Source organism: Lathamus discolor, chromosome 6 (assembly GCF_037157495.1).
Source record: "Lathamus discolor isolate bLatDis1 chromosome 6, bLatDis1.hap1, whole genome shotgun sequence".
Lineage (NCBI taxonomy): Eukaryota > Metazoa > Chordata > Aves > Psittaciformes > Psittacidae > Lathamus > Lathamus discolor.
In genome coordinates, this window is record NC_088889.1 from 3,226,995 (window position 1) to 3,251,033 (window position 24,039).

The 24,039-nt window shown below is 48.1% G+C and overlaps 1 protein-coding gene and 1 pseudogene across 1 annotated transcript; both read left to right on the forward strand.

Moving 5' to 3' along the window:
• The first annotated feature begins 309 nt into the window (after positions 1-309).
• LOC136016474 (olfactory receptor 5AP2-like) lies at positions 310-1,323 on the forward strand. The gene has a single exon (XM_065683712.1). The coding sequence runs from the start codon at positions 400-402 to the stop codon at positions 1,321-1,323; it is 924 nt and encodes a 307-aa protein (XP_065539784.1). The 5' UTR covers positions 310-399.
• A 19,316-nt stretch (positions 1,324-20,639) lies between these two features.
• On the forward strand, positions 20,640-21,750 carry LOC136016475 (olfactory receptor 5A1-like; annotated as a pseudogene).
• Positions 21,751-24,039: the final 2,289 nt, after the last annotated feature.

Here is a 24,039-nt window from a genome sequence, read left to right on the forward strand (position 1 = left end):
CCCTGTGTTCCAGGTTGAGCTGGATGAACTCCAAGCCCCAGACTGAGCACTAACACAGGCGATGAAGTGCAGCACTAAGGTAAAGCTACTCGGGTGTGCAGCCTCCCCATTGGTTTCCACAGAGGTCATTGCTCAACATCTCAAGGAGAGCCAGAGCAGCAGGCACCACGTTGTGCCATGGTGTTTAACTGCTTGAGCACCCCTTTGTTCTGCCTGTGCTGGGACAGGACTTTCACCAAGCTCTTCCTCATTGGTCTGTGCCTGAACTCTCCCTTTACATCCTGCAGGGCTCTCTCTGAGCAGCTCCCACCACACAGAGGCTTTTCCACCTGGGACATCCCTGCCTGTTGGAGAAGAAACCTGCAGGCAGGAGCTCACACAGAAAGCACCATCCAGCCCATGGCACAAAGCAATTGCACCCAAGTGACCGAGTTCAGCCTGGCGGGCTTCACAGAGGACCCGGTGATTCAGGGCAACTTGTTCCTGCTCTTCCTGCTCACCTACCTTGTCACCATTGTGGGCAACCTGGGCATCATCATCTTAATCAGGGCCAGCCCCCACCTCCACTCCCCCATGTATTATTTCCTGGCCAACCTGGCCTTTGTAGACCTCTGTTCTTCCAACATCGTCACCCCCAAGATGTTGGTTGACTTGATGTCAGAGAAGAAGATCATTGCTTATGCTGGGTGCGTGGCTCAGGTCTTCCTCTTTGATCTCTTTGGGATAACAGAATGCTTCCTGCTGGCTTCGATGGCCTATGACCGTTACGTGGCCATTTGCCATCCCCTGCTCTACCCCCTTGTCATGGCCCCAAAGTGCTGTTTCCAGCTGGTGTCTGGCTCGTACCTCATGGGGCTGACCAATGGCGTGGGACAGACCATCAGCATGTCCACCCTGTCCTTCTGCAGCTCCAGCGCCATCGACCTCTTCTTCTGTGACATTTCCCCTCTCATCTCGCTCTCCACCTCCAACACCACCCTCAGCCGCATCATCCTGACCACTGCAGCATCTCTCTTTGGTGTGTCCTGCAGCCTGGTTGTCCTGCTCTCCTACGTGGCCATCATCCCCACCATCCTGAGCATCAATTCAACTGAGGGCAAGCACAAAGCCTTCTCCACCTGCACCTCCCACCTCACCACTGTCAGCATCTTCTATGGAGCATCATTTTTTATGTATTTATTCCCCAGCTCAGACAGTTCAAGAAGAGCAGATAAATGGGCTGTGGTGCTTTACACCGTGGTGACTCCCATGCTGAACCCCTTGATCTACAGCCTGAGGAATAAGGAGGTGAAGGAGGCATTGAGGAGACTCTTGAAAATATAATTATCTTGAATAATGCGAGCTTAGGGCCAGATAGAATGGAGATGTGGGGGAGATGCTCAGGTTTTTGTTAAGCATGGACAACATGTTGGTGGTCTTCTGCCCCCAGACTTACATGATTCACTGGTTGATGTGATTGAGAATGCAAATAATTTCACTCTCCAAACTTTGATAATTGTATTTAGGAGTTAATTTCACATAATTGGTTAATTAGTAGGTTATTTTACCTAATGAATAAACAGGCAAAGAACTACAAACATGCACTTCTCTTCATCTGAGGATGAGGGGGGACGTTATCACTCCCTACAACTGCCTGACAGGAGGATGGAGCCAGGAGGGGCTGGGCTTTGCTCCCTAGGAACAAGGGATGGGACAAGAGGAACCAGGCTCAAGCTGCCCCAGGGCAGGTTTAGATGGAGCTGAGGAACAATTCCTGCCCCAGAGGGTGCTCAGGCATTGGAACAGGCTGCCCAGGGCAGGGCTGCAGGCACCGTTCCTGCAAGTGCTCACACACCGTGGAGACGAGGCCTCAGTGCCATGGGTTAGGGGTGGCCTTGGAAGTGCTGGGTCAAGGGTTAGACTTGGTGAGCTTGAAGAGCTTTGTCTTTTTGCTCTCCATTTTGCATGGCAAATGAGAATAAACAGAGAGTGCATTCTACTGTTCCACTAAATCAAACTCCGTTTCTAGACAGTGTTGTTAAATAGATTAAGGGCCTTAAGAAAAGGACAAAAACACCTTTAGCAAGAGAAATAGAGATGACAGCAAATAAGTGTGATGCCATGCAGGATGTATTTTTAGGTTTTGATGTACAAACCTCATTCAATGATTTCCAGCACCATTCACCTCATTTCATTTCAGACAGCAAAGAAATTAAGTGAAATATGTTAATTGTGTGACCTCTCTTATGAATGAAGGTGCTTTGAAAGAGTTTTAAGACATGGTAGTGATGAATCGCAGCCAAAATGCAGATACTATCAAGGAACACACGTCCTCCGCTCCACACCTTTGCTTTCTATACACCTATTGAAAGCAATAGAAGCCATGATCTCCATGGCAGCCTGACCGCAGCCGATCACAGGAGCTGTGGTGCTGTTCTGCAGCCTTCAGACGTCGTCCATGGCAGCCCATGGCAGCCTGGAGCAATGGCATTGCCTGCCCTCAGTTCTCTCCTGCTGCCTTCCTGCGCAGAGAGGTGATGGGCAAACATTGCATACATAAAAAACCCCAAAATACTCCAATGTGTGCATTACCTGAGCCCAGAGAGCTGCAGCCTCTGCCAAGACCATGGTGAAACCTGGAGCCATGGCTGAGCCTGAGGGCTCTCCTAGAGACATGAAATAACCTGGGCTGGAGGGAGAAGCTCCATGATTGAATTGAATCAAGCCAGGATCAAAGTGATTGCTGACTTCTTAACAGCACACAACTAACAGGCACCCAGGGTCAATCAGCTGAACCCTGCTTTGTTCCCAAAGCCTCCTGATAATTCCCTGGTTATTATTTAAGCCAGCCAATGGTTGCTTTCCTGCTGAGCCTTGGGGACAAACAAGGACAGAGGTTTCACACCCTCCCTGGCCCCTATGTCAGTGTTTGACTGCTCTTACAGTGGGGTTTTCCCCCTCCCTCTGTTTCTAACTGGCATTTTCCCTGCTGCAAATTCCCAACAGCAAATCTCAGATTTACCCTCAGCTGCAATATGAAAGACACAGAGCACTTGTTGGTGGCATCAAGTCAGAAAGAATGTGACACCATTAATTCTTTCATGCATCCTTTTTCTGTCCCTGAAATCATGGAATCATGGAATCGTTGGGGATGAAGGGACCTTAAAGCTCCTCCAGCTCCAACCCCTGCCACGGGCAGGGACCCCTTCCACTGGAGCAGCTTGCTCCAAGCCCCTGTGTCCAACCTGGCCTTGAGCACTGCCAGGGATGGGGCAGCCACAGCTTCTCTGGGCACCCTGTGCCAGTGCCTCAGCACCCTCCCAGGGAAGAGCTTCTGCCTAAGAGCTCATCTCAGTCTCCCCTCGGGCAGGTTCAAGCCATTCCCCTTGGCCTGTCCCTACAGGCCCTTGTCCTAAGCCCCTCTCCAGGTTTCCTGGAGCCCCTCTTAAGGTATTGAAAGGCCACAATAAACTTTCTCTGGAGCCTTCCACAACAACAGTCAATGACTTTATGTCCAGCTGGTCTCTCCTTCACCATCACCAACTGTTTAAACAGGAACTTGAGCCCTTAATGTCTTGAAAAGTCTGTGGCTACAGCTCCATCGTTCTGCTCATTGTGGCTTCACTTTGGAGCTGCTGCTCTCAAAACCAAAAGCTTTTTGCTCCTTGCTGTGTGTGTTTAAGGAAACCAGTGGTTTGCTGTGTCTAAGGGCTGCCACTGCCTTCAGTGGGGTTATCATCTGACCATGAGAGCAAACACCAGGTGAGGTTCTAAGAAGCAGAAGCAGCAGCCAGCATTGCAATGCACCTTCCTGGTGGGTCATGATGAGCAGGCAATGAGGGGGCTGGCTTCTGGCATTCCTGCTGATGAGCTCCTAATGGCTTTAGCTCCTCACTTCCAGGTGGAGCTGCTTTCATTGTAGTTAAATCTGGTTTAAAGGCAGCTGAGCAAATGCTGGGTAGGAGCTACCTCCCCTTCTTTGGGTACTTTGTGACTGGGTTTAGAATCACCTCAAATGTCTTTAGGGAAGCATTTATCTCCTTACATTTGAATGCACCAGGTCACCTCTATGTGTTTACTGGGCCTATCAGCTCCCTTTATTGCTGAGGGAGATTTGGTGGGGTTCCTGCATCTCAATGCAAGGGGACACCTTCATTGCTCCAGCTGAAGAGATCTGAATGAAGTCTGCTGACTGCATTGGCCTGCGTCTCATCAGCTGTAATGAGACCTTGGCTCATAAATAGGTGAGGAGAGGCATTCAGGCTTGTTTTTTAATTTGAGCTGTATGTGAATGAGTGTGAATGAAGTCCTGTTAGGAGGTTTCTGGTATGTTTCCTTCAGCTGGTGAGTTAGAAAAGACCCAGAAGCAAGGGAAATGTGGTTTTTCTCCCTTTTGATTGGAAAGGATGTGAAGGTTTGGGCTTCAAACATGTAGGTCTTGCACTGTGGTGGGGACTCCTTTCCGCTGTGTGAAAGCTATATGTATGTGAATCACAGAATCACAGAAACCCAAGGGTTGGAAGGGACCTAAAAAGATCATCTAGTCCAACCCCCCTGCAAGAGCAGGGTAACCTACAGTACATCACACAGGAACTTGTCCAGGCGGGCCTTGAATATCTCCAGTGTAGGAGACTCCACAACCCCCCTGGGCAACCTGTTCCAGTGCTCTGTCACTCTTACAGTAAAGAAGTTCTTCCTGATGTTAACGTGGAACTTCCTATGTTCCAGTTTACACCCATTGCCCCTTGTCCTATCACTGGATATCACTGAAAAAAGCCTAGCTCCATCATCCTGACACCTACCCTTCACATATTTGTAAACATTGATGAGGTCACCCCTCAGTCTCCTCTTTTGCAAGCTAAAGAGACTTCTCTAGGCTATCTGGAAACCAAGCTACCTTAGTTTCCCTTAGTGCAGAAAGGAAAGGCAGAGTCTCAGTTTGGTCTTGTTCCTTTTATAGGTCTTGGCCAAGGTATCTCTCTCTTGCTTTTCAAAGAGAATTGGGAGATATTAGAATGCCTTCTTTTAGACACCATTGCTACCGTGGAGCAAAAAACCTTCCTGAGGTGCTGGTGGAAGAAGCAAGGAGATCTTCTTCAGACACTGTTGAGTTCATCTCTGTGTCTGCCTTTACCACTGCTCATGGCTTGGAAAGACATGGCGGTGGATTGAGATGAGCTCTTAGGCAGAAGCTGTTCCCTGGGAGGGTGCTGAGGCGCTGGCACAGGGTGCCCAGGGAAGCTGTGGCTGCCCCATCCCTGGCAGTGCTCAAGGCCAGGTTGGACACAGGGGCTTGGAGCAAGCTGCTCCAGTGGAAGGGGTCCCTGCCCGTGGCAGGAGTTGGAGCTGGATGAACTTTAAGCTCCCTCCCAATCCAAACCAGTTTGGGATTCTATTTTATGATTTTTGAACCCAAGAAAGAGCAATTTGCATTTCCTGTATCTTGAGAAATTGGCAAAGTGAGAAAGGGAAGCTTTGGTTATTAAGGACAGGCAGACCCTTGGGCAGGACTGGTCTCAGCTGGCTTTAGACACCAGCAATGTCTTAACTAGATGATCTTAAGGTCTCTTCCAACCCCAACTATTCTATGATTCTATAAAGCAGGCACTATGTAGAAAGGGATGCTTGTGTGTGTGATAAGATGTGGGTATTTGATGTGGGATGGGTGATACTTTGACCTGTTTAGATAAGCAGTGGTATTGAGAATGGTTGGTTTGGGTGTTGCTAGATGCAACGTGTTTGTTTGAGATGACTACGCTTGGTTATATAAATACTGCCCAAGGTGAAGAAGCAAATGAATGAGGATGAGGAGATGACCACTGTGTGTGTTAGCTGTTAGCAATGGGAAATAGCAGTTATCTTCTTCTCCCTGGCCAAGGTGGGTGTGGAGGACAACATCTGCATCTCTTGAACCCATTTAAAGGTGTTAAAGATTTATCATAACCCTGTCTGCATTCAGCTGCTCTTCAAGGAAAAATTCCCTGTCTTGGTTTTGTTTCCTCCTTTTGCAAGCAGGAAAGAGCTGTCCTGAGGTTGTTTAAATTTGGAGGCATATGATGCAAAATGGCTTTTCAAAGGCAAAATTTGGGTACAAAATGGGCAGATGGAATCACACAGACTGCAAAAAGGGGAAATGCTGAGTCCTGCCCATGGGGAAGAGTTACTCTGAGCACCAAGTCAGGCTGGGGGCAGCTTAGCAGATAGGGACACGGTGCTTGTGGTGTGCACTGAGTTGAAATGAGCCATCAATGTGTCCTTGGAGCAAAGGCACCCACTAGCATCCTGGGAAGAGCATTGGTGGTGAGTAAAAGGACTTTGTGTAATGAACATCTGACCGCAGGCTGTGGAATGGGGAGCTAAAAGCTGCTTTGGGAAGGGTGGAGGGAGAAGGTGAATTGTGCTGCAGAAATGGTCATCTTGCTTGAAAAGGGGCTGATGGAAAGAGGGAAGTGGGAGGGGAAGCAGGAGTAATGCCCATTTCTCAACAGCCGACACGCATGTCTTAAGGTCATGTCCTCATTTTAAGGTCAATGCGTATTTAAGAATAACATGAGCGTGTATATAGATTTATATACACACATGTTCTTTAAATATAAGAACAGAGGAAGAAATATATGCAAGTATAATTCAGATGTGAAGGGGCTGTTTGTTTCCTTGAAGCTACAAGTACATGGAATTGCAGCCAGGGTTTCTTGTCTCTCTTTAATTGACCCAAACATCACTACAGAGTCAGAAAATCACTCCAATGTGACCTCTTATCTATTTAATGCAACACTAACTCATGTGGCAAATTAAGGTATGATATTATTGTATTTACTTGTCCTTAAATAAGAACAACCCCCACAAACAGGAAAGAAATCATCCCAAACAAGGCTACTTCTCAAAAAGAATTTGGATGCTCATGAGAAGATGGCTGTCTTTTGCGGGACCAATTCTTTCCATAACAGGCCAGCCAAAGCTTTAGGATTTAAGCATTATTTTTTCCAAATAGGAACTATTGACTATTATTTGATCAAGGTATTGTTTTTCAGTATATTATTTAGGACCTTCAGTCATCATGGTTTTATCTCCAAGTAATTGGGTGCACTCATAGAGGAAACCCCAAATCCTGCATTACCCTCATGCACTGTGTGTTCCTGTGATCTGGGAGAAGTGATTTAACCTCTTGCCATGTTTCTTTGTCTCCTGCTGCCAAGAGAGTGGCTGGAGGAAACCACTGGAGTGTGGCCACGTTTGTCCTCTTGGGCTTCACCAGCCTGTAGAAGCTGCTCTTTGTGAATGTTTTGCTCATCTCCATCACCATGGTGGTGGGGAACCTTATCAAGACCAGCTCTCAGCTTCATGTGCCCATCTACTTATATCCTCATAGGAAATGTACTTATTTCCTCCATAGGATGTATCTGGGCATCTTGCTTTCCTGGATGGGCCTGCCCCATGGAAAGCTACCACCATGCTGACCTAGGAACAGGGTGGAATGTCATCCCCTGTGATAAGCAGTCACCCAACTTGGTTCAGGAGCAGCCTTTCCAGACCCTGTGTGAGCAGTGTTGGCTTTTCCTTGGATGCCATCTGGTGCTGACGACACAGATGCTCCATGCTTCTGGCCATGTGTTGTATCCAGACATGCCCAAATTGTTTCATGGCTCAAAGGCTCTCAGTGTTGTCCAGAACTCCCCCATCACCTCCTTTTCTTCTTATGTCTCTCCATCGAGGCAAAGCTTATTTTCCATCCCAGCTGCAGCTTCCTCATGATTTCTCATTCCATGGTTTGGGGGTTGGGTCACATCAGCCCAAGGAATCAGCCTATCTAATTGCAGATTTCCACATCTGAATCAGTCACTGAAGGTTCCTCTTATGGAGACAAGGATGCATTTGGGGGTTTTGATTCAGCTTGGATCTTTTTTAAAAATCCATACCAGGGGTTTCTTCTGGAAAAAGTGGATGGTTCTCTGCACTTGCAGTGAAGGGTGATGGGCAGACACAGCTACAGTGTGAGTTGTGTTCAGAGCAGACACAGCCTGAAGAGTCAGTTTAAGTCTAATGGGAAATATCAGCTCACCGTGCTGAAGGTTTGAGGACCTTCAGAAACAGCACTCAGAAGTGAGGGGTGAAAGCAGCTTTCCATAGAACCATGGAATGGTTTGGGTTGGAAAAGAGCTTAAAGCTCACCCAGTTGCAGGCCTCTGCCGCAGGCAAGGACACCTTCCCCTAAAGCAGCTTGCTCCAAGCCCCTGTGTCCAGCCTGTCCTCGATCAGTTCTACTGATCAATAATTCCTAATGCAGCAGAGCCTCAATGCTCAGCATCCATAAAGCACTTCCTGGACAGAATAGGAAAGCAAAATGGATGTAGGCAGCGTCCTGGCTGTGTGTTTGCTTTCATAAAGGTTCCTAATAGCAGATATGAACTTCCTGATGAGGGGTTTATATTCTGCAGAGATGGGTAGGAAATTATTCCTTGGAAAATACTAGTGTTGGTTTGCTCTTTGAAGAGCAATAAGAGAGAAACTTTTCTCCATAAACCTGTCTATGCCTAAAGGGGTTAAAAGGAAGCAGGAGAGGGGCTTTGGAGAAGGGCCTGTAGGGACAGGCCAAGGGGAATGGCTTGAACCTGCCCGAGGGGAGACTGAGATGAGCTCTCAGGCAGAAGCTCTTCCCTGGGAGGGTGCTGAGGCGCTGGCACAGGGTGCCCAGAGAAGCTGTGGCTGCCCCATCCCTGGCAGTGCTCAAGGCCAGGTTGGACACAGGGGCTTGGAGCAAGCTGCTCCAGTGGAAGGGGTCCCTGCCCGTGGCAGGGGTTGGAGCTGGAGGAGCTTTAAGCTCCCTTCAACCCAAACCAGGCTGGGATTCTATGATCCAGGCCCATGAAATTGTCCTTAATACACAAACATGCCAACACACTGACCCTCCAACTCACTGGCTTTGGGCATGAGCCATCTCTGTCAAGCAAGGCAGCTGTAGGAGTGAACTTTGTTCACAAAGAAGAAAGTTTCTTTCTTGTTATCCCCAGCTAATGAATCTCTGATGGCTTGTTATGAACAATGAGGTAAGTCACATCCAAGTCTTCTGAGAAGCTTTCGTGGTGATGAGGAAACTTCCTTGGTAAACCCCAGAAGGTCTTGTTAAAGCTGATGACTCCTGGAAGGGCGGTTGGTCCCCAAGGACCACTTCTTGCTTTGGCAAATTGAGCAGCATCACTTGTGATGGAAATAGCTGTGACTGCTTGCATTGTGAAGGGCTGGATCTCGGGCCTGCTGGAGGGCTTGCTGTGCCCATACAAGCTTGGTCATGCTCTCTCTTTAAAGACACATCCTTGTCTTCATGACATGTGCAGATAAAGTGGTTCTTGCTAATGGGGTGCTTTGTCCCTTCCAGCTTTTGACCCTCTAGTAAATGGAACTGGGGAAGCTCATTGCATCTCCCCTCACCTTTGGACGTCCTCAAGGACACCTCATACTTTAAATTTCTTGTCATTATTTGCCTTGGGATGGATTTGCTTGTGTCTCTTAGGCTCTGAGGCAAGTTGAAGTCCACTACATCCATCCTCCATGCTTCACTTGCTTTTATAAATTGTGGTTTTCCTACCATTATGAATTTGGGATTGGAGAATAAGCATGGGAATGGGATCACCTGACTCAACATCTAGAATTCATTGTTTAGTTATGAGGTAGTCAGGTCCCTTCTAGAATGGATGGGAATAAGAGGATGTTTTATCACATCCTAGGGCAGTTGGTGAGGATGGATGTGGTCCAGAGCAGGTCTGAACATGAGAAGGACTTGTACCATGCACCCTCTGCCCATGGTATATGCATCTCAGAACAGCTTTCTCTGGATTAAACTAATTCCAGTCAGGATCTGAAGGCCTCCTGGAGGTCAAACTGGATCAGCTGCCCCCCTCAAACCTAATTCCAGTTTGTGTTAGTCCAAAAGACAGGACAAGAGGAACCGGCCTCAAGCTGCACCAGGGCAGGTTTAGATGGAGCTGAGGAACAATTCCTGCCCCAGAGGGTGCTCAGGCATTGGAACAGGCTGCCCAGGGCAGGGCTGCAGGCACCGTTCCTGCAAGTGCTCACACACCGTGGAGACGAGGCCTCAGTGCCATGGGTTAGGGGTGGCCTTGGCAGTGCTGGGAACGGTTGGACTGGATGAGCTTAAAGGGCTTTACCAACCTGGTTGATTCTAGGAGCCTGAAAGGAGCCCAGTTCATGCAGCCTGAGCCCAGCCTATGATGGGGATGGGAACACAGGGAGGGGAGAAAGCTCTGTGTGTGTGTGTGTGTGTGTGTGTGTGTGTGTTCAGCCTTGAACTCTTGAAACTGCTCTCTTTATCTGAACAAATCCTAGAGATACAGAAACACACCCTCACTGAGCACAGATGGAGACACAAAACTGATTTAATGACTCAAGTTTTATATATATGTGAATTTGAAGGGGATGAAACTACTTCAGATCTCCTAATCCCTCCTCCCAACAGTCTTATAAGCTTTATTTTAGTTTTCCTTTCACTTGGACTATAACTTCATAAAGGAAAATAAAAAAGATACTTTAAGAACAAAGAAATCACTTTTTTGCATGTTTTCTTATAGGTGGTTGTAAAAACTACAAGTTAAGTTGCAGGGAAGGAGACAGATGCAGTGAAATGCCCCAGGTCAGGTTTGGTCGCACTCATATAGAAATGTGGTGCCATTTGCTCTGTCCTGAAGGGCCAAGGACATTGCCATGCAGTTGACATGTACATCATGCAGCCTTCAGAAGGGTTGGGTCATTCTGGAGTAACATCTGAAAGCTCAGAGGGAGACCCAGGGGCCTCTCCAGTGTGTTAATAGTCAATGTTCAGGCAACTGAACTCAGTCCAGATGCCTTTATGCTTCCTGACATGGGTTCATCCAATCTGACCCACTCTACCCATGCTCATGTGAATGTTTCATTGGGATAATGGTCTAGGACTATGGAATTATGCCTATGAGGTTCAGGACAGCATCATGAAGAAATGTCTGGGACAGCTCAGGAACAGACACATGTTACTTCATGACTTCTGGTTGCCCAAAGCAGTGGTAAGTGCTCCATCCCTGGCAGTGTTCAAGGCCAGGTTGGACAGGGCTTGAACCAGCCTTCTCTAGTGGAAGGTGTCCCTGCCCATACCAGGCAGTTGGGACTGGAAGAGCTTTAAGGTACCTTCCAACGCAGAACATTTTATGACACATGGAGCTCCAGCTGAGCTACTGCTTTGGGCATAAGTAATGAATGTTTAATGCAGATAAAGCACACTGTGGAGGTGATGTGCAGCAAGCCCACACACTGCTAACATCCCATTTTATAGCAAATATAAATTGCATATGGGGAGAGGTGGGAAGGAGAGGAGGTCTGTCCTTTGGCTCTTTTTCAGCACGCAAATGTAAAACTGCACTGCCTCTTCCCTCCCATCCCAGCAGCTTCAATAAAGAACTTGCAGGTAAGAGTGAGGAATTTTATTGGAGCTGAGGGATGAGGTCAAGAACCTTGCAATAAAAATAGGTATTTATCAGTGACAGAAGTTGTAACTGAGTAAAGCTGATCGGTGTTTTCTGTAAGGAAAAGAGGTCTGGGATAACTGAGGGAAACTTGTTCCTACAGGCTGGTGACAGTAAGGTAAAATGAAGTTCAAGTCTCCACTACCCTTGGTTTCCTTCAGAGGAAGGGCAATTTGATTTGGGGAGTCTATTTCTCATTCAATACTGTCACTGAATTTTGTTCAGGATCTGTAAAAGAAGCTACATCAAATCATGGTGATGATTGGGAAAATGGAATTGTTTCAGTGCCCCATAGGCTTTCTCATTTGAGGTGAATTGTTCATGTCCTCAATGACAGAACTGTTTTATGTTGCCAGTTGCTTAAGAACCTTCTCCCACACCTCACCAGAGCCCCCTTCACCTCCTTGTTCCTCAGGCTGTAGATGAATGGGTTGAGCAGGGGGGTGACCATTGTGTAGATGATGGAGGCCACCTTATCCAGGCTCCTGTGACTAGATGGAGGTTTTAGGTACATGAAGAATCCTGTCCCATATAACAAGGCAACAGACATTAAATGGGAGGTGCAGGTGTGGAAGGCTCTGGCCCTGCTCTGTGCTGAGCACATCCTCAACACAGTGCAGATGATAGAGATGTAGGAGAGCAAAATGACCACGCTCGTGCCCACAATATTGATGGTGAAGAAGGAAAAGAAGACCATCTTTTTGGTCTTTTGGTCTTTTCAAGATTGACTTGACCTGACTTGGCTTGGTCTTGAATCTGCCTCCTCATTACCAGCTTTCCTGATGCTCTGGAGCTGTGGTTGAACTAGGCCCAGGTCTCTGTTCCTGCCCTGCTTTTCTTGCTCAGGTACTGTGGGATGCTCCTTGCGCACTGTTGTGGTTTAAACCGATCCACACAGGTCGTCCACTCACTGCGCCCCCCGACCCTCCCTGCTCACGGAGGGATGGGGAGGAGAATCAAGAGAATGTAACTCCCATGGGTTGAGATAAGAACAGCCCAGTAACTAAGGTATAACACAAATCACTGCTGCTACCACCAATGGTAATATTGATAAGAGAAAATAACAAGAGAATATGTCACTAACAAACAGCTGCATGAAGGAGGAAGAGCCCAGAAACCTGCTGAGCGCAGGGAGTGCTTGTTTGAGGCTTCACATCTATTGATGCCAACATCTGCCGGCCTTCAGCAAACTGCTGCAGCCCCACATGTGCCAGAGGAACAGACAAGGTAGCACCAATTGCAGGCAGTGCAGGGGCATTAAGTGACATTTATCCTGCTCTGCTGTTAACACTGGTGTAGGTTTTTCCTGTGACTGAGTCCAGGAGAAATATTTGCCCTGCAAATATGACTGAACACCTGAAAAATAACCAGGTTCTGTCAGGTATTACTGCAAAGTGAGACACTGATTTCAAGCTAATATTCAGATGGGAGGATTTAAATAAATACATTTCAATTGAAGGCTACAGCGGCACATGAAAAATCAACAAGCGCTTACTGTGTATTAGCCTGATACCAAATCAAACTCATTTCCCCCAATCATAAAAGTTTATGCTACACCTGCACCAAAAAGAGCTGCAAAACCCCAGCTTTTTGCAATTTAGCACACAGAGAAATACAGCAGGTGCCTCAGGGTGATGGGAAGAGTACATGCTTTGCTCCAGTGTACAAAGCAGTCATGCAGGTATGTGTTAACATGTCTTAGAGGCCTTCTTCTTTAAATGTGTTTAGTATGTTCTAACTAAAGAGCTGCTGCTTTAGACCATCTACAAACTGCAGGTATCCACAGAAAGAAAAAAGCCGCAGCAACCTTATTTCACCAGTAGCAAAGTTAAGAAGCACCCAAGGAGGTCACCTGGGAAGACTATTATGAGAACAGTAAAGAGTTTCTTGGTCCTTTGGAAGAGTATTCCCCATTCCCACCCAGTAAGTATGTGCCATGATTTTCATTTCGTATAGAAAGAAGTTTGATCCTGTGCCTTTTCACTTTGCTGGATAATAAGCTTGGTTTAAATAACACACTTCTTTAAACAGATGGAACACTAAAATACTGAGTGGTTTGGTCACTGCTGACGTGGTAAAAAGGGGCATCTCGCCCAGAAGCTGCTGAATCCCAGACAGGCACTTCCAAAAGACATTCACAGAAGGGCACTGCACTCCTGGGACATCAGGTTCCCAGTTAAGTACTACCTTTTCTTTAAGGGCTCCCCAACCACAACCCTACATCTGCAGGTAGTCAGTAGCTGTGACCCAGCTCTAGAACCAGGTCATGCTTGAAGATTCTAGATGAACATAAGTTTTTAATCAAGGGCCCTGTAGATGCGAGAGCAACAGGCAAGAAGGAAACCCAAAGACGAGCCCTGACATGGGGAGGTGATCAATACTGAAGATGAAAAGCAGCAACCTCCATTCCATGCCAATCCATTCCCCCCCATCCCATGCCATTCCATTCCATACACCCACCCCGACCTGAATAACAATGGCACTGCTATTCCCCTGCAATGCCAGGGCTTTTCAGCTCCAAAACCACTTTCAAGGACACGAAACACAAAGCTTACAGTGCAAAAAAGGTTTTATTTTAGGATTCCGTTTGATTTTAGTTTGGTTTCATATCTTTTGCCGTACGTTATCTTCTTTTTGCCGAATTTTCCATGATGTCATGGGGTCTTGTTTTGGGTTGGTTTCAGAGCCGATGCTCACGAGCATCAAGCCCTTCAAGCACAGGCTGCTGTGCAGAAGCCAGAGCCCCTGGGGACATGGAACCGAGGGAAGAGCAGAAGTGGCTCCCTCTGCGAGCTTGAGCAGCGGGCAAGAAGCGAGCCCAAAGGGGAGCCCTGTCAAGGGGCTGTGCTCAGTGCTACAGAGGACAAGCAGCAACGTCCAGGGGCTACCCCGGGAGTCGTGAGAGCTTCCTCCCCCCGCATGGGGGCATGAGGGGCCACCTGCGTGGAGCAGGAGCAGCAGCCTTTGGGCCACAAGAGCCCAAAGGAGCCCTGTCAAGGGGCTGGCTCACCGCTGCAGAGGAAGGCAAAAAACCTGCGGGGACACTGGCAGGCCCTCCATGGGGGAAAAAAGGCCTTCCCCCCCCAGCTGCAGGACACCAGGGGCCACCTTCATGGTGCATGAGCAGCAGGCAGTACCGCAGCCAGAATGGAGCAGAGGAGCCCTGGCAAGTGGTCCTGCTCCATGCTCAGAGGAAGGCAAAAAACCCCCGGCACCAGTGCCAATGTGGCCCGGGGGAAAATTCCTTCCTGACCCCAGCACTGGCGATCGGCTGTCCCTGAGCATGGCAGCAGGACCTGCTCCTGGTCCACAGGCTGCTCGCGCCTCCCCGCAGATGCCCAAGCCGTATTCTCCCTCAATCTGGAGCCACCTCAGGGGCTGTTGAGAGTGGCCAAAGGCCCCCGGCCCCATCCAGCCTGGGGGCGAGAATCCATCCTTCCTACACGTGGCAGGGCATCAGTGGCTGCTCCAAAGCGCTGGCATCTCTGGAAGCACCTCTGCATCCCATTGCTTATGGCTGCTGCCCCCGGCTCCGTGGGGGATGAGAATGGGGAGCTCTGCGGTGCTCCTCAAAAAGCCATTCCCAGCATCTAGCCCTGCCTATCCAGCTGAAAAGGACTGCTATCCCTGCCGCCAGCTAAGAAGCTGGCCCTGCCAGGAGCTGGCCTTGCAGCGCACAACTCTGAAGCTCTTCTCTGCCCAGCCTCTAGCTCTGCCTGCATTTCAGGGCCGTCTGCCTGCGATATCTGTCACCCTGTTGATCGCTGGGCTTGATTCAGCTCATCTGGCGGGCTACGCACGTGTCCCCTTCCTCCCTTGCCACTCCACATGCGTCCCTCCCCAGACTGCACGCTCGGCAAGAGGACAACCTTCCCCGACACAGGCGCTCCCCTTCCTCACTCACGGCTATACAGTAGCTGCGCTCCCCTGCCTCACTCACGGCTATACAGTAGCTGCACTCCCCTTCCTCACTCACGGCTATACAGTAGCTGCACTCCCCTTCCTCACTCACGGCTATACAGTAGCTGCGCTCTCCTGCTAGAACCTCCAAACAAGGAACTGCAGCAGCTCCTCAAGGACTTCCTGTAGGAACTCCTCGGCTTCCCTGACCCAGTAGGGCACAGGAGGCCAGAGGACACAGGAGCCTGCTCCCTTTTATACTGTCCCGGGACATTGTGACTGCTGCGTTGCCAGGTGACGGCATGGAATGGAATGGAATGGAATGGAATGGAATGGAATGGAGCGGAATATGTCTGAGCTTGCGTTAAAAAAGCTGTGGGAGCTCTTCACAGCATTCCAGTCCTTAAAGGGTAGCTACAAGGAGGGCAGAGGCTCTCTCTTCAGCAGGTTCTAGTCCCCCTGGCAGGGGCAGGCACACCTCTCACTAGAGCAGCTTGCTCCAAGCCCCATCCAACCTGGCCATGAGCACAGCCAGGGATGGTGCAGCCACAACATCTCTGGGCAACCCGTGCCAGAGCCTCACAGGGAACAATGTCTGCCTAATGTCTAATCTAAATCTCTCCAGAGGCAGGCCCCAGAGGAGAAAAAGACATGTGTGGCATCATGGAAGTCTTCTGTGTTCATCCAGTTGAGCAGGGTTCCCACACGTCTCGCACTAGCCAGGCTGTTAGCCTCAGACTGAAGCAGGACATGCTCCTCAAGCAAATGGTTGCAGCTCTTTTGGAGGCGAGCAATAGCTGTTCAGATCCCCATGGATTTGCTTTTACTGCCTTGTCCTCATTTTGAGAAATGCCTGAGTTGTTTCCCTTGGGAAAACGTTCTGAGGCACAAGAGCCTAAGAAGAACGGGGGTGCATCGGAGAGAAAGTGCGTATGTCCACTCCTTGGTGTCCAAAGAGGCCAAGCGTCAATGTCTAAAGCAGAGCCTATGAGCAGAGCAGGGCTACTTCTGCCAGGGTACTGGGGGTACTGAAAGGCCTCAGTAGCTGGGAGCCATCTCTGCTGGGACCCCCACCCCGCTGCCTCCCGCCGAGGGCCCAGGAGCCGTGTCTCAGCTCAGCCTGGGGCCTTCAGTCCCTGCCTGAGCTGTGCTGTAGCTCAGCCTGCCCCTTTCTCCTGGATGGCCCTGGGACCTGCACTGCAGAGGCTGCAGTGCAACTGCTGCTCTCCTGGCTGGACCCCTTAGACCTCGGGCTCCACTTGTCAGGCAGACTTGGAGGCATCACACAGCGTAACCCATTCCATTCCAAACCTCGTCTAGTGCAGTACATTCCCTTCCATTCCTTTCCATTCTAGGACTCTCCATTCCATGCCAACCCATTCCCTCCCATCCCATCCCATGCCATTCCATTCCCTACACCCACCCCGACCTGAATAACAGTGGCACTGCTATTCCCCTGCAATGCCAGGGCTTTTCAGCTTCAAGGACACAAAGCTTACAGTGCAAAAAAGGTTTTATTTTAGGATTCCGTTTGATTTTAGTTTGGTTTCTTATCTTTTGCCTTACGTTATCTTCTTTTTACCGAATTTCCCATGATGTCATGGGGTTTTGTTTTGGGTTGGTTTCAGAGCCGATGCTCACGAGCATCAAGCCCTTCAAGCACAGGCTGCTGTGCAGAAGCCAGAGCCCCTGGGGACATGGAGCCGAGGGAAGAGCAGAAGTGGCTCCCTCTGCGAGCTTGAGCAGCGGGCAAGAAGCGAGCCCAAAGGGGAGCCCTGTCAAGGGGCTGTGCTCAGTGCTACAGAGGACAAGCAGCAACGTCCAGGGGCTACCCCGGGAGTCGTGAGAGCTTCCTCCCCCCGCATGGGGGCATGAGGGGCCACCTGCGTGGAGCATGTGAAATAGGAGCACTGGTATTGTTTCCTGAAGAAGGCAAACTGTTGTTTGGAAAGATGAAGTCACGTCAATATTTTTATGGGTATTATTCTTTTTATATGCATGAACATTATAATGCTAGCTGCTTTATTAAGGCTTTCATTGGTTCAATAGGAGAAAACATGGCTGTCCAGGTTCCCAGACTATAAATAAACAAGCCATTGAGTAGGAAGTGAGGTCCCTTGTCAATATGATATGTTTACGTCCAGGTTCATAAATATTTGCTGAACAGCATAAGGAATTCAATCTGAAGCAGCTTGCTCACATGTGTTCCTTCTGGCATTGTGATTATCATGTTTATTTACTACTGCTTTGTTTTGGTTTGTTTTTTTCATTGTAACTATAATATTCCCCTATGAATCAAAATGGTTAAATACTATTTTCTGTGCAGAAAAAAAATAAAGCATCAAGAAAAGATTTTCACAGCACTGCTAAGGACAGAAGTCATGAAAGTAAAAAATGTGAGTATTTTTCATCCCTGCAGAAAAATGTTGTGCTCCTCTTCTAACCAGAGACTGATACATGACAACTTAATTCAATCACTGTAACTTTAGACAAACAGTGTTGTCATCAAAAGGTGCTGACCTAGAATGCCCATTGCTTTTTGTTGTCTATTTTATCTGTGAGTGAAGTATCAACACCAGTCGTCTACAGGCTTGGTTCTTATCTGACCATTCTCACCCTGTTGTTGCTGTGTCTTCTAAGAACCAGTAAACCTTACTCCAAAACAACCGTCCTAAATAGCTTTATTGAGTACCACCCAGAAATTCCCACTTCTCAGTGTTGACTGCAGAGCCCAAGTTATTCTCTGCACCAGGACAAAAGGGTGTCATAGAATTATGGAATGGTTTGGGTTGGAAAAGACCTGAAAGCCCAACCCCCTGCCATGGGCAGGGGTGCCTCACACTAGGCCAAGTCACCCAAGACTCTGTCCAACCTGGTGCCTGTTGACTTCACCCTGATAATCCCCGTGTTAATCACCCAGATCCACATCTTGAGAAGCACAGAGCTGAAGGATGCTCTGGGGAAGACTCCTAGGAAGAGTTCTTGTTTCCTCCCACATTCACGCTAGTAAAAACATAGAATCAGCTCGTTGTAAAGAGCATTGGATGTTGTGCAGCTACAGAGATGGAAACAGTGAGCACGTAACATGGAGAGCTATGAAAGCTCTGAAATTGTCTTTCTGGGTGCAGGGAGTAACTGAGGGCATCTCTGGGGTATGCACAACCGTGCAGCAACACTTCACTGGGTGCAAAGGCCACACTGGGTATCTGCTTCAGGGACCTGCTCCTTAAGGAAACACAGAATGAAGCAGTGGATAAATATCCCCAACCACACACCACAGGCAATGCTGGGACAGGAGAGGACGAACCTGCTTGCTCTGCCCTGGGAGATGAGGTGGTGTGGGGCTCTCACACAGAGGTCTTCATCGTGCTTTTGTTCTTGTGGTCTCTAAACTTGTGATCCCATGCTGGACCCTCATGGTGGTGACATGCTCTAGCTCACGGCTCCATGGGACACATGGGATCTTGATGGACAAGACCATGAGTGAGAATTCCTGGGTTTAAAGGGTCAGCAAAGGGATACAGCACCACAGTAGCCAAGAAGGTAAATCTTCAAGGGGAGTCATCTTTCTTTTCTTTGTCTCCTCATCTCTCTGCCCATCCCTTGTGGTACCTGATGACAAACATTAGAATGAACATATGAGGCCAGACAAGAAAATCATCAGGACCATTGAGGAGCATCCAGCACAAGAGGCAATTGAGAGAGTCCTGCAAACCTGACTGGAGCATAGAGGAAGCTGCAAGGAAGCAGCAAGGCACAGCTCATCTTCTGGTCTTCCTATGGAAGAGTCTATCACTTCTATTGGCTATGGAAGAACTGAAGTAATTCATTTTTAGGCTGGCAATGTCAGGTGAGATGAATTCCAGCTTCTGTGCCTGTACTCAGCTGTGCAAACACACTAGCAATGAATAACTGCTGCTTTCAATAATGTGCCTAAACCCAGAGGATCTAACATACACACACTTGTAATTAAGGCTTTTAGGTGCACATCCAACCCTTCAGTGCTTGCACATGCAAAAAGGAAAGCTCAATGAGACAATGCTTTTACTGGTGGGACCGATGACAATGAATCTAATCAAACTGTGTTGGGATGTAGCAGATGGTGACTCTAACATGCATTTGTCTTCAGCCTCTATCTCCAGTTTCTCCATGTGAAATTCAAATTGAGGAGTCTTAATGTATGAGCAATTTAATGTGACACCAAGATTGAGATTTCCCATTCATAGAAGTCAGGGAACGCAAGGAAGTGTTCAAGGCCAAGTTGGATGGGGCTTGGAGCAACCTACTCTAATAGAAGGTGTCCCTGCCTTGGACATGGGGTTGGAACTGGATGAGCTTTAGGGTCCTTTCCAAACCGTTACATGCTTCTATGATAAAATAGCACAACCAAAATCAGCACAGCATCTCTTCTCAATACAAAATTTACTCTGCTTTTCTCTTTTGTGTGTGCAGCTGTGTTTCGGTACAGAGAACAATGGCAGCACCATGGAAGCCTTTCTCTTAGCCCATGATCAAGACCCCACACTGCAGCTATGAAACAGCCACTGTGATCCATGTCTCCAGAATGGTTTGGGATGAAGGGACCTTTAAAGCTCATTCAGTTTTAGCACCCTGCCACGGGCAGGGACCCCTTCCACTGGAGCACCTTGCTCCAAGCCCCTGTGTCCAACCTGGCCTTGAGCACTGCCAGGGATGGGGCAGCCACAGCTTCTCTGGGCACCCTATGCCAGCGCCTCAGCACCCTCACAGGGAAGAGCTTCTGCCTAAGAGCTCATCTCAGTCTCCCCTCGGGCAGGTTCAAGCCATTCCCCTTGGCCTGTCCCTACAGGCCCTTGCCCAAAGCCCCTCTCCATCTTTCTTGTAGCCCATTTAGACACTGGTCAGATATCATGGTGCTTTTGGTATGTTTAAGGAGCCTTGGAGAAGAAGAGAGGAGAAAACTCCCAAGGAAAGATTGACCCAGCCACTGACCCTGAAATAGTGATATTCACTTTAAAATGTGAAGAATATTTCTACAAAGAAATATTCTGCTGATGGAGAACGGAACTTCACTGAGGCTTCTGGTCCTGACACTCATCTAGTGGGGTAAGATTTTTATTCTCATCTTTAATCCTGTAAAGATTTAGTTGTTTTATTCTGAACCTCCATGTTATCAGGGACAGAAACCTGTAATTCACACTTTCATGAGGGTGAGCATCTTAACTTAGTGCCTAACTTACACAGAGTTGAGTGAGTTTGGTTTAATATAGCTCAATGGTCTCCGTCCGAGGTCACCCACAGCTCCACACATCCATGTACTTCTTCCTGGGCAGCCTCTCCATTGTTAATATCTGCTTCTCCTCTGTGGTAGCCCCCAGGACTTTGGTGAACTTTGTATTGGAGAAGAAGACCATTTCCTTTGCTGGCTGTATGAGTCAAGCTTTCTTCTACATTGTGTTTGTGACAACTGAGTGTTTCCTGCTGGCTGTCATGGCCTATGACCGGTACGTGGCCATCTGCAACCCCCTGCTCTACTTGTCTGTCATGACTCGGAGGTTATGTGTGGGGCTGGTGGCAGGGTGCTACATTGGGGGTGTCCCGAACTCCATCATTCAGATGACCTTCATCATCAGGCTGCCCTTCTGCAGCTCCAATATCATCAACCACTTCTTCTGTGATGTTCCTCCTCTCCTGGCTCTGTCCTGTGCCAGCACGTACATCAAGGAGATGATCCTCTTCTCCTTGGCTGGTGTCATTGAGCTCAGCACCATCTCTGCCATTCTGGTCTCCTACGTCTTCATCTTCTTTGCCATCCTGAGGATCCATTCTGCTGAGGGCAGGCAAAAAGCTTGCTCCACCTGCGTGTCCCACCTGATCGTGGTGACCATGTTGTACGAACAACCATCTTCATGTATTTACGCCCTAGCTCTAGTTACTCCCTGAACACTGACAAAGTGGTCTCCGTCTTCTACACGGTGGTGATCCCCATGCTCAACCCCCCCATCTACAGCTTGAGGAACAAAGAGATGAAGGATGCTCTGAGGAGAACAGCAGAAAGAATCACAGTCAGGCTTTGAAAACCCTGATCCAGGGATGTGGGTAACATGAGGATTTGTCCCAGAGGCTGTGGAGCCTCCACCCATGGACATGTTCAGAAGTTGCCTGAATGAGGCCATGAGCAACCTGATGTGACCATGAAGTCAGCAGGACATAGTTGTTGTTCAGAAAGGACATCTAGGAGGTCTCTGTTCCTATGACTCGCAAATTATACACATAAACACATAGATATGTGTGTATATATATAAAAACACAATATTAAATGCATCCTAAACTACATATTTATATATAACACAATATATTCTTGTGCTAAATGTGAACACCAACACACACGATACTGACTTTCTTTGCCTCAGTTTAGTTGGGGTCTCAGTGATTTATGGGCTGGGTGGGGGAGGCAGCTCCTACGAAAAGCTTTTCCCAGAAAGGATGGAATCCCATGATCTAAACAGATGAACTGATGTTTTAATGCAGTTATGGAGCAGTGGGATATTGTGCGTGAGCCAGGTGAGTGAAATGCAAATTCTTCAACAGGTCTGTGTTTGGAACCAGGCTGCTGAGTTAAATCACAGTCAAAATGGGCTTTGCCACCTCTTTTCAGGCAGCTGTAGAACTTCGGCCTTTCATTTTTCCTCCTCAAGTTCTGCCTTTCTCAAAGCCTTTAAGTGAAGCTCTAAGGAGTTTTCTAATTTATACCCTCAGCGGTTTGTTAAAAACAAAGGCAAGAATGTTATCAGTGGAGTTGGCCGCAGGAGAGTTGCACTTTGGTTTGAGGCAATGAGGATTAAAGAAACCCAAAGCAAACATGGAAACGCACAAGCAGCCTGAAACAACAGGAACATTGAAGGGAATGAAAAAAACCCAACCAAAAGTCTTTCTTTCCCATTCTAGAAGTAATTCCTGGCACAAATTGCAGCTCCCCCATATCCTGGTTGCTATAAAATCGCGATGCCACCAGGGGGAACAGTACCACAGGGTTTCCCCACGCACCCAAAACTTCCCTACTTCTTTAGCAGCTCATCACTCAAAGGTGAGAGATGTCCCTGATCCAATTGTGTTATCAAGCTCCTCCGGGAGGGGATTTGGAGACGATGGGCTGACAGGAAGGAGAAGGCTTGGCTAGGTCCTGGATGGGGATTTTCCACCTGTGGTCACTTGAGCTGTGGCATCGCCAGGGGGAAAAACACTCTTTAATACAGGGGAAAATAACCCAAACAGGGATGTGACCCTGGCCAGCACTAAGTCTTTATTCTTTATTTATACTTTATTCTTTATTTATACTTTATTCTTTATTTATACTTTATTCTTTATCATTTATCTTTTATTCTTTATTTATAGTTTATTCCTATTCTTTATTCTTACTCTTTACTAAAGTTACCATCCTGAAGCTGACTCTTACTGTTGCCAGCTGGACATGACAGTATCCACATATGCCTGCTCTTTAGATGCCCCTTTCCCCTTCAAAGCTGCATTTCATCTACTTCTGAACAAAATCCATTCCTTTTCCTATGTGACTTTTGTTCCTTCTTCGTACCATTGCTCTCTGTGGTCACCTCCAAGAGGTGCAAAATGGTCATAGGAGTCCCTCTAGGTATCAAAAGGCAGAAGATTTGAAATAAGTGACTAGGAAATCATGGATCAGGATTTCTTATACATCACCACCACCTACTGGACATTGCTGGGAATAGCCACTCCTTTTTATTTCAGATAAAACCACCTTTTTCTTACTCGCTGGGAAGCTTTGAGTAGCCAAGTGGCTTGTTCTTGCCCAGGAAGCTGAGAAATAATAGATAAATAAACTAAGGCCATCATGTTGCCTCTACTCTTGGCTGATCCTGTGTAGACAGTTTATTTTCTGACCCTGTTAAAGCAATGTCAGATGGTTTAACAGCTTCAAAGTCCCCTCACATTTAGAAATGATGCTTTAAACCCCACTTTTCCTAATGCAATTCTTGGCTGAGGCTTCAGGTTGTATGACATGTAGATTATTGTAGATTCATAGAGTGGTTTGGGTTGGAAAGGACCTTGGTTCCAACCCCCTGCCATGGTCAGGGACACTACACACTAGACCAGGTCACCCAAGACTCTGTCCAACCTGGCCTTGAACACTGCCAGGGATGGGGCAGCCACAGCTTCTCTGGGCACCCGGTGCCAGCGCCTCAGCACCCTCACAGGGAAGAGCTTCTGCTTTACATCCAACCTGAACTGCCCCTGTTTCAGTATGAACCCATCACTCCTTGTCCTATCACTTCAGTCCCTGATGAAGAGTCACTCTCCAGCATCCTTGTAGCCCCCTTCAGACACTGGGAGCTGCTCTGAGGTCTCCACGCAGCTTCTCTTCTCCAGGCTGAACAGCCCCCATGTTCTCAGCCTGGCTGCATACAGGAGGTGCTGCAGCCCCTGATCACCCTCGTGGCCTCCTCTGGACTTGATCCATGTCCTTCTGATGTTGAGGATAGCAAATTCACTCTGCCTTTTAAATGGTTTTCTCTTAAATAGTCTGGGCTATCCATACACACTTTGAAGTGCTAATTCATGGTGTTTTAAATGATTCCCTTCTCCATCAGTTGTTTCCTGTAGATCCACAGATCCCTCTCAGAAAGTATCCCCATTGCAC

Excerpts from the sequence above, each read along its gene's own strand:
- LOC136016474 (XM_065683712.1), top strand. The coding sequence starts at position 400 with ATGGCACAAAGCAATTGCACCCAAGTGACCGAGTTCAGCCTGGCGGGC.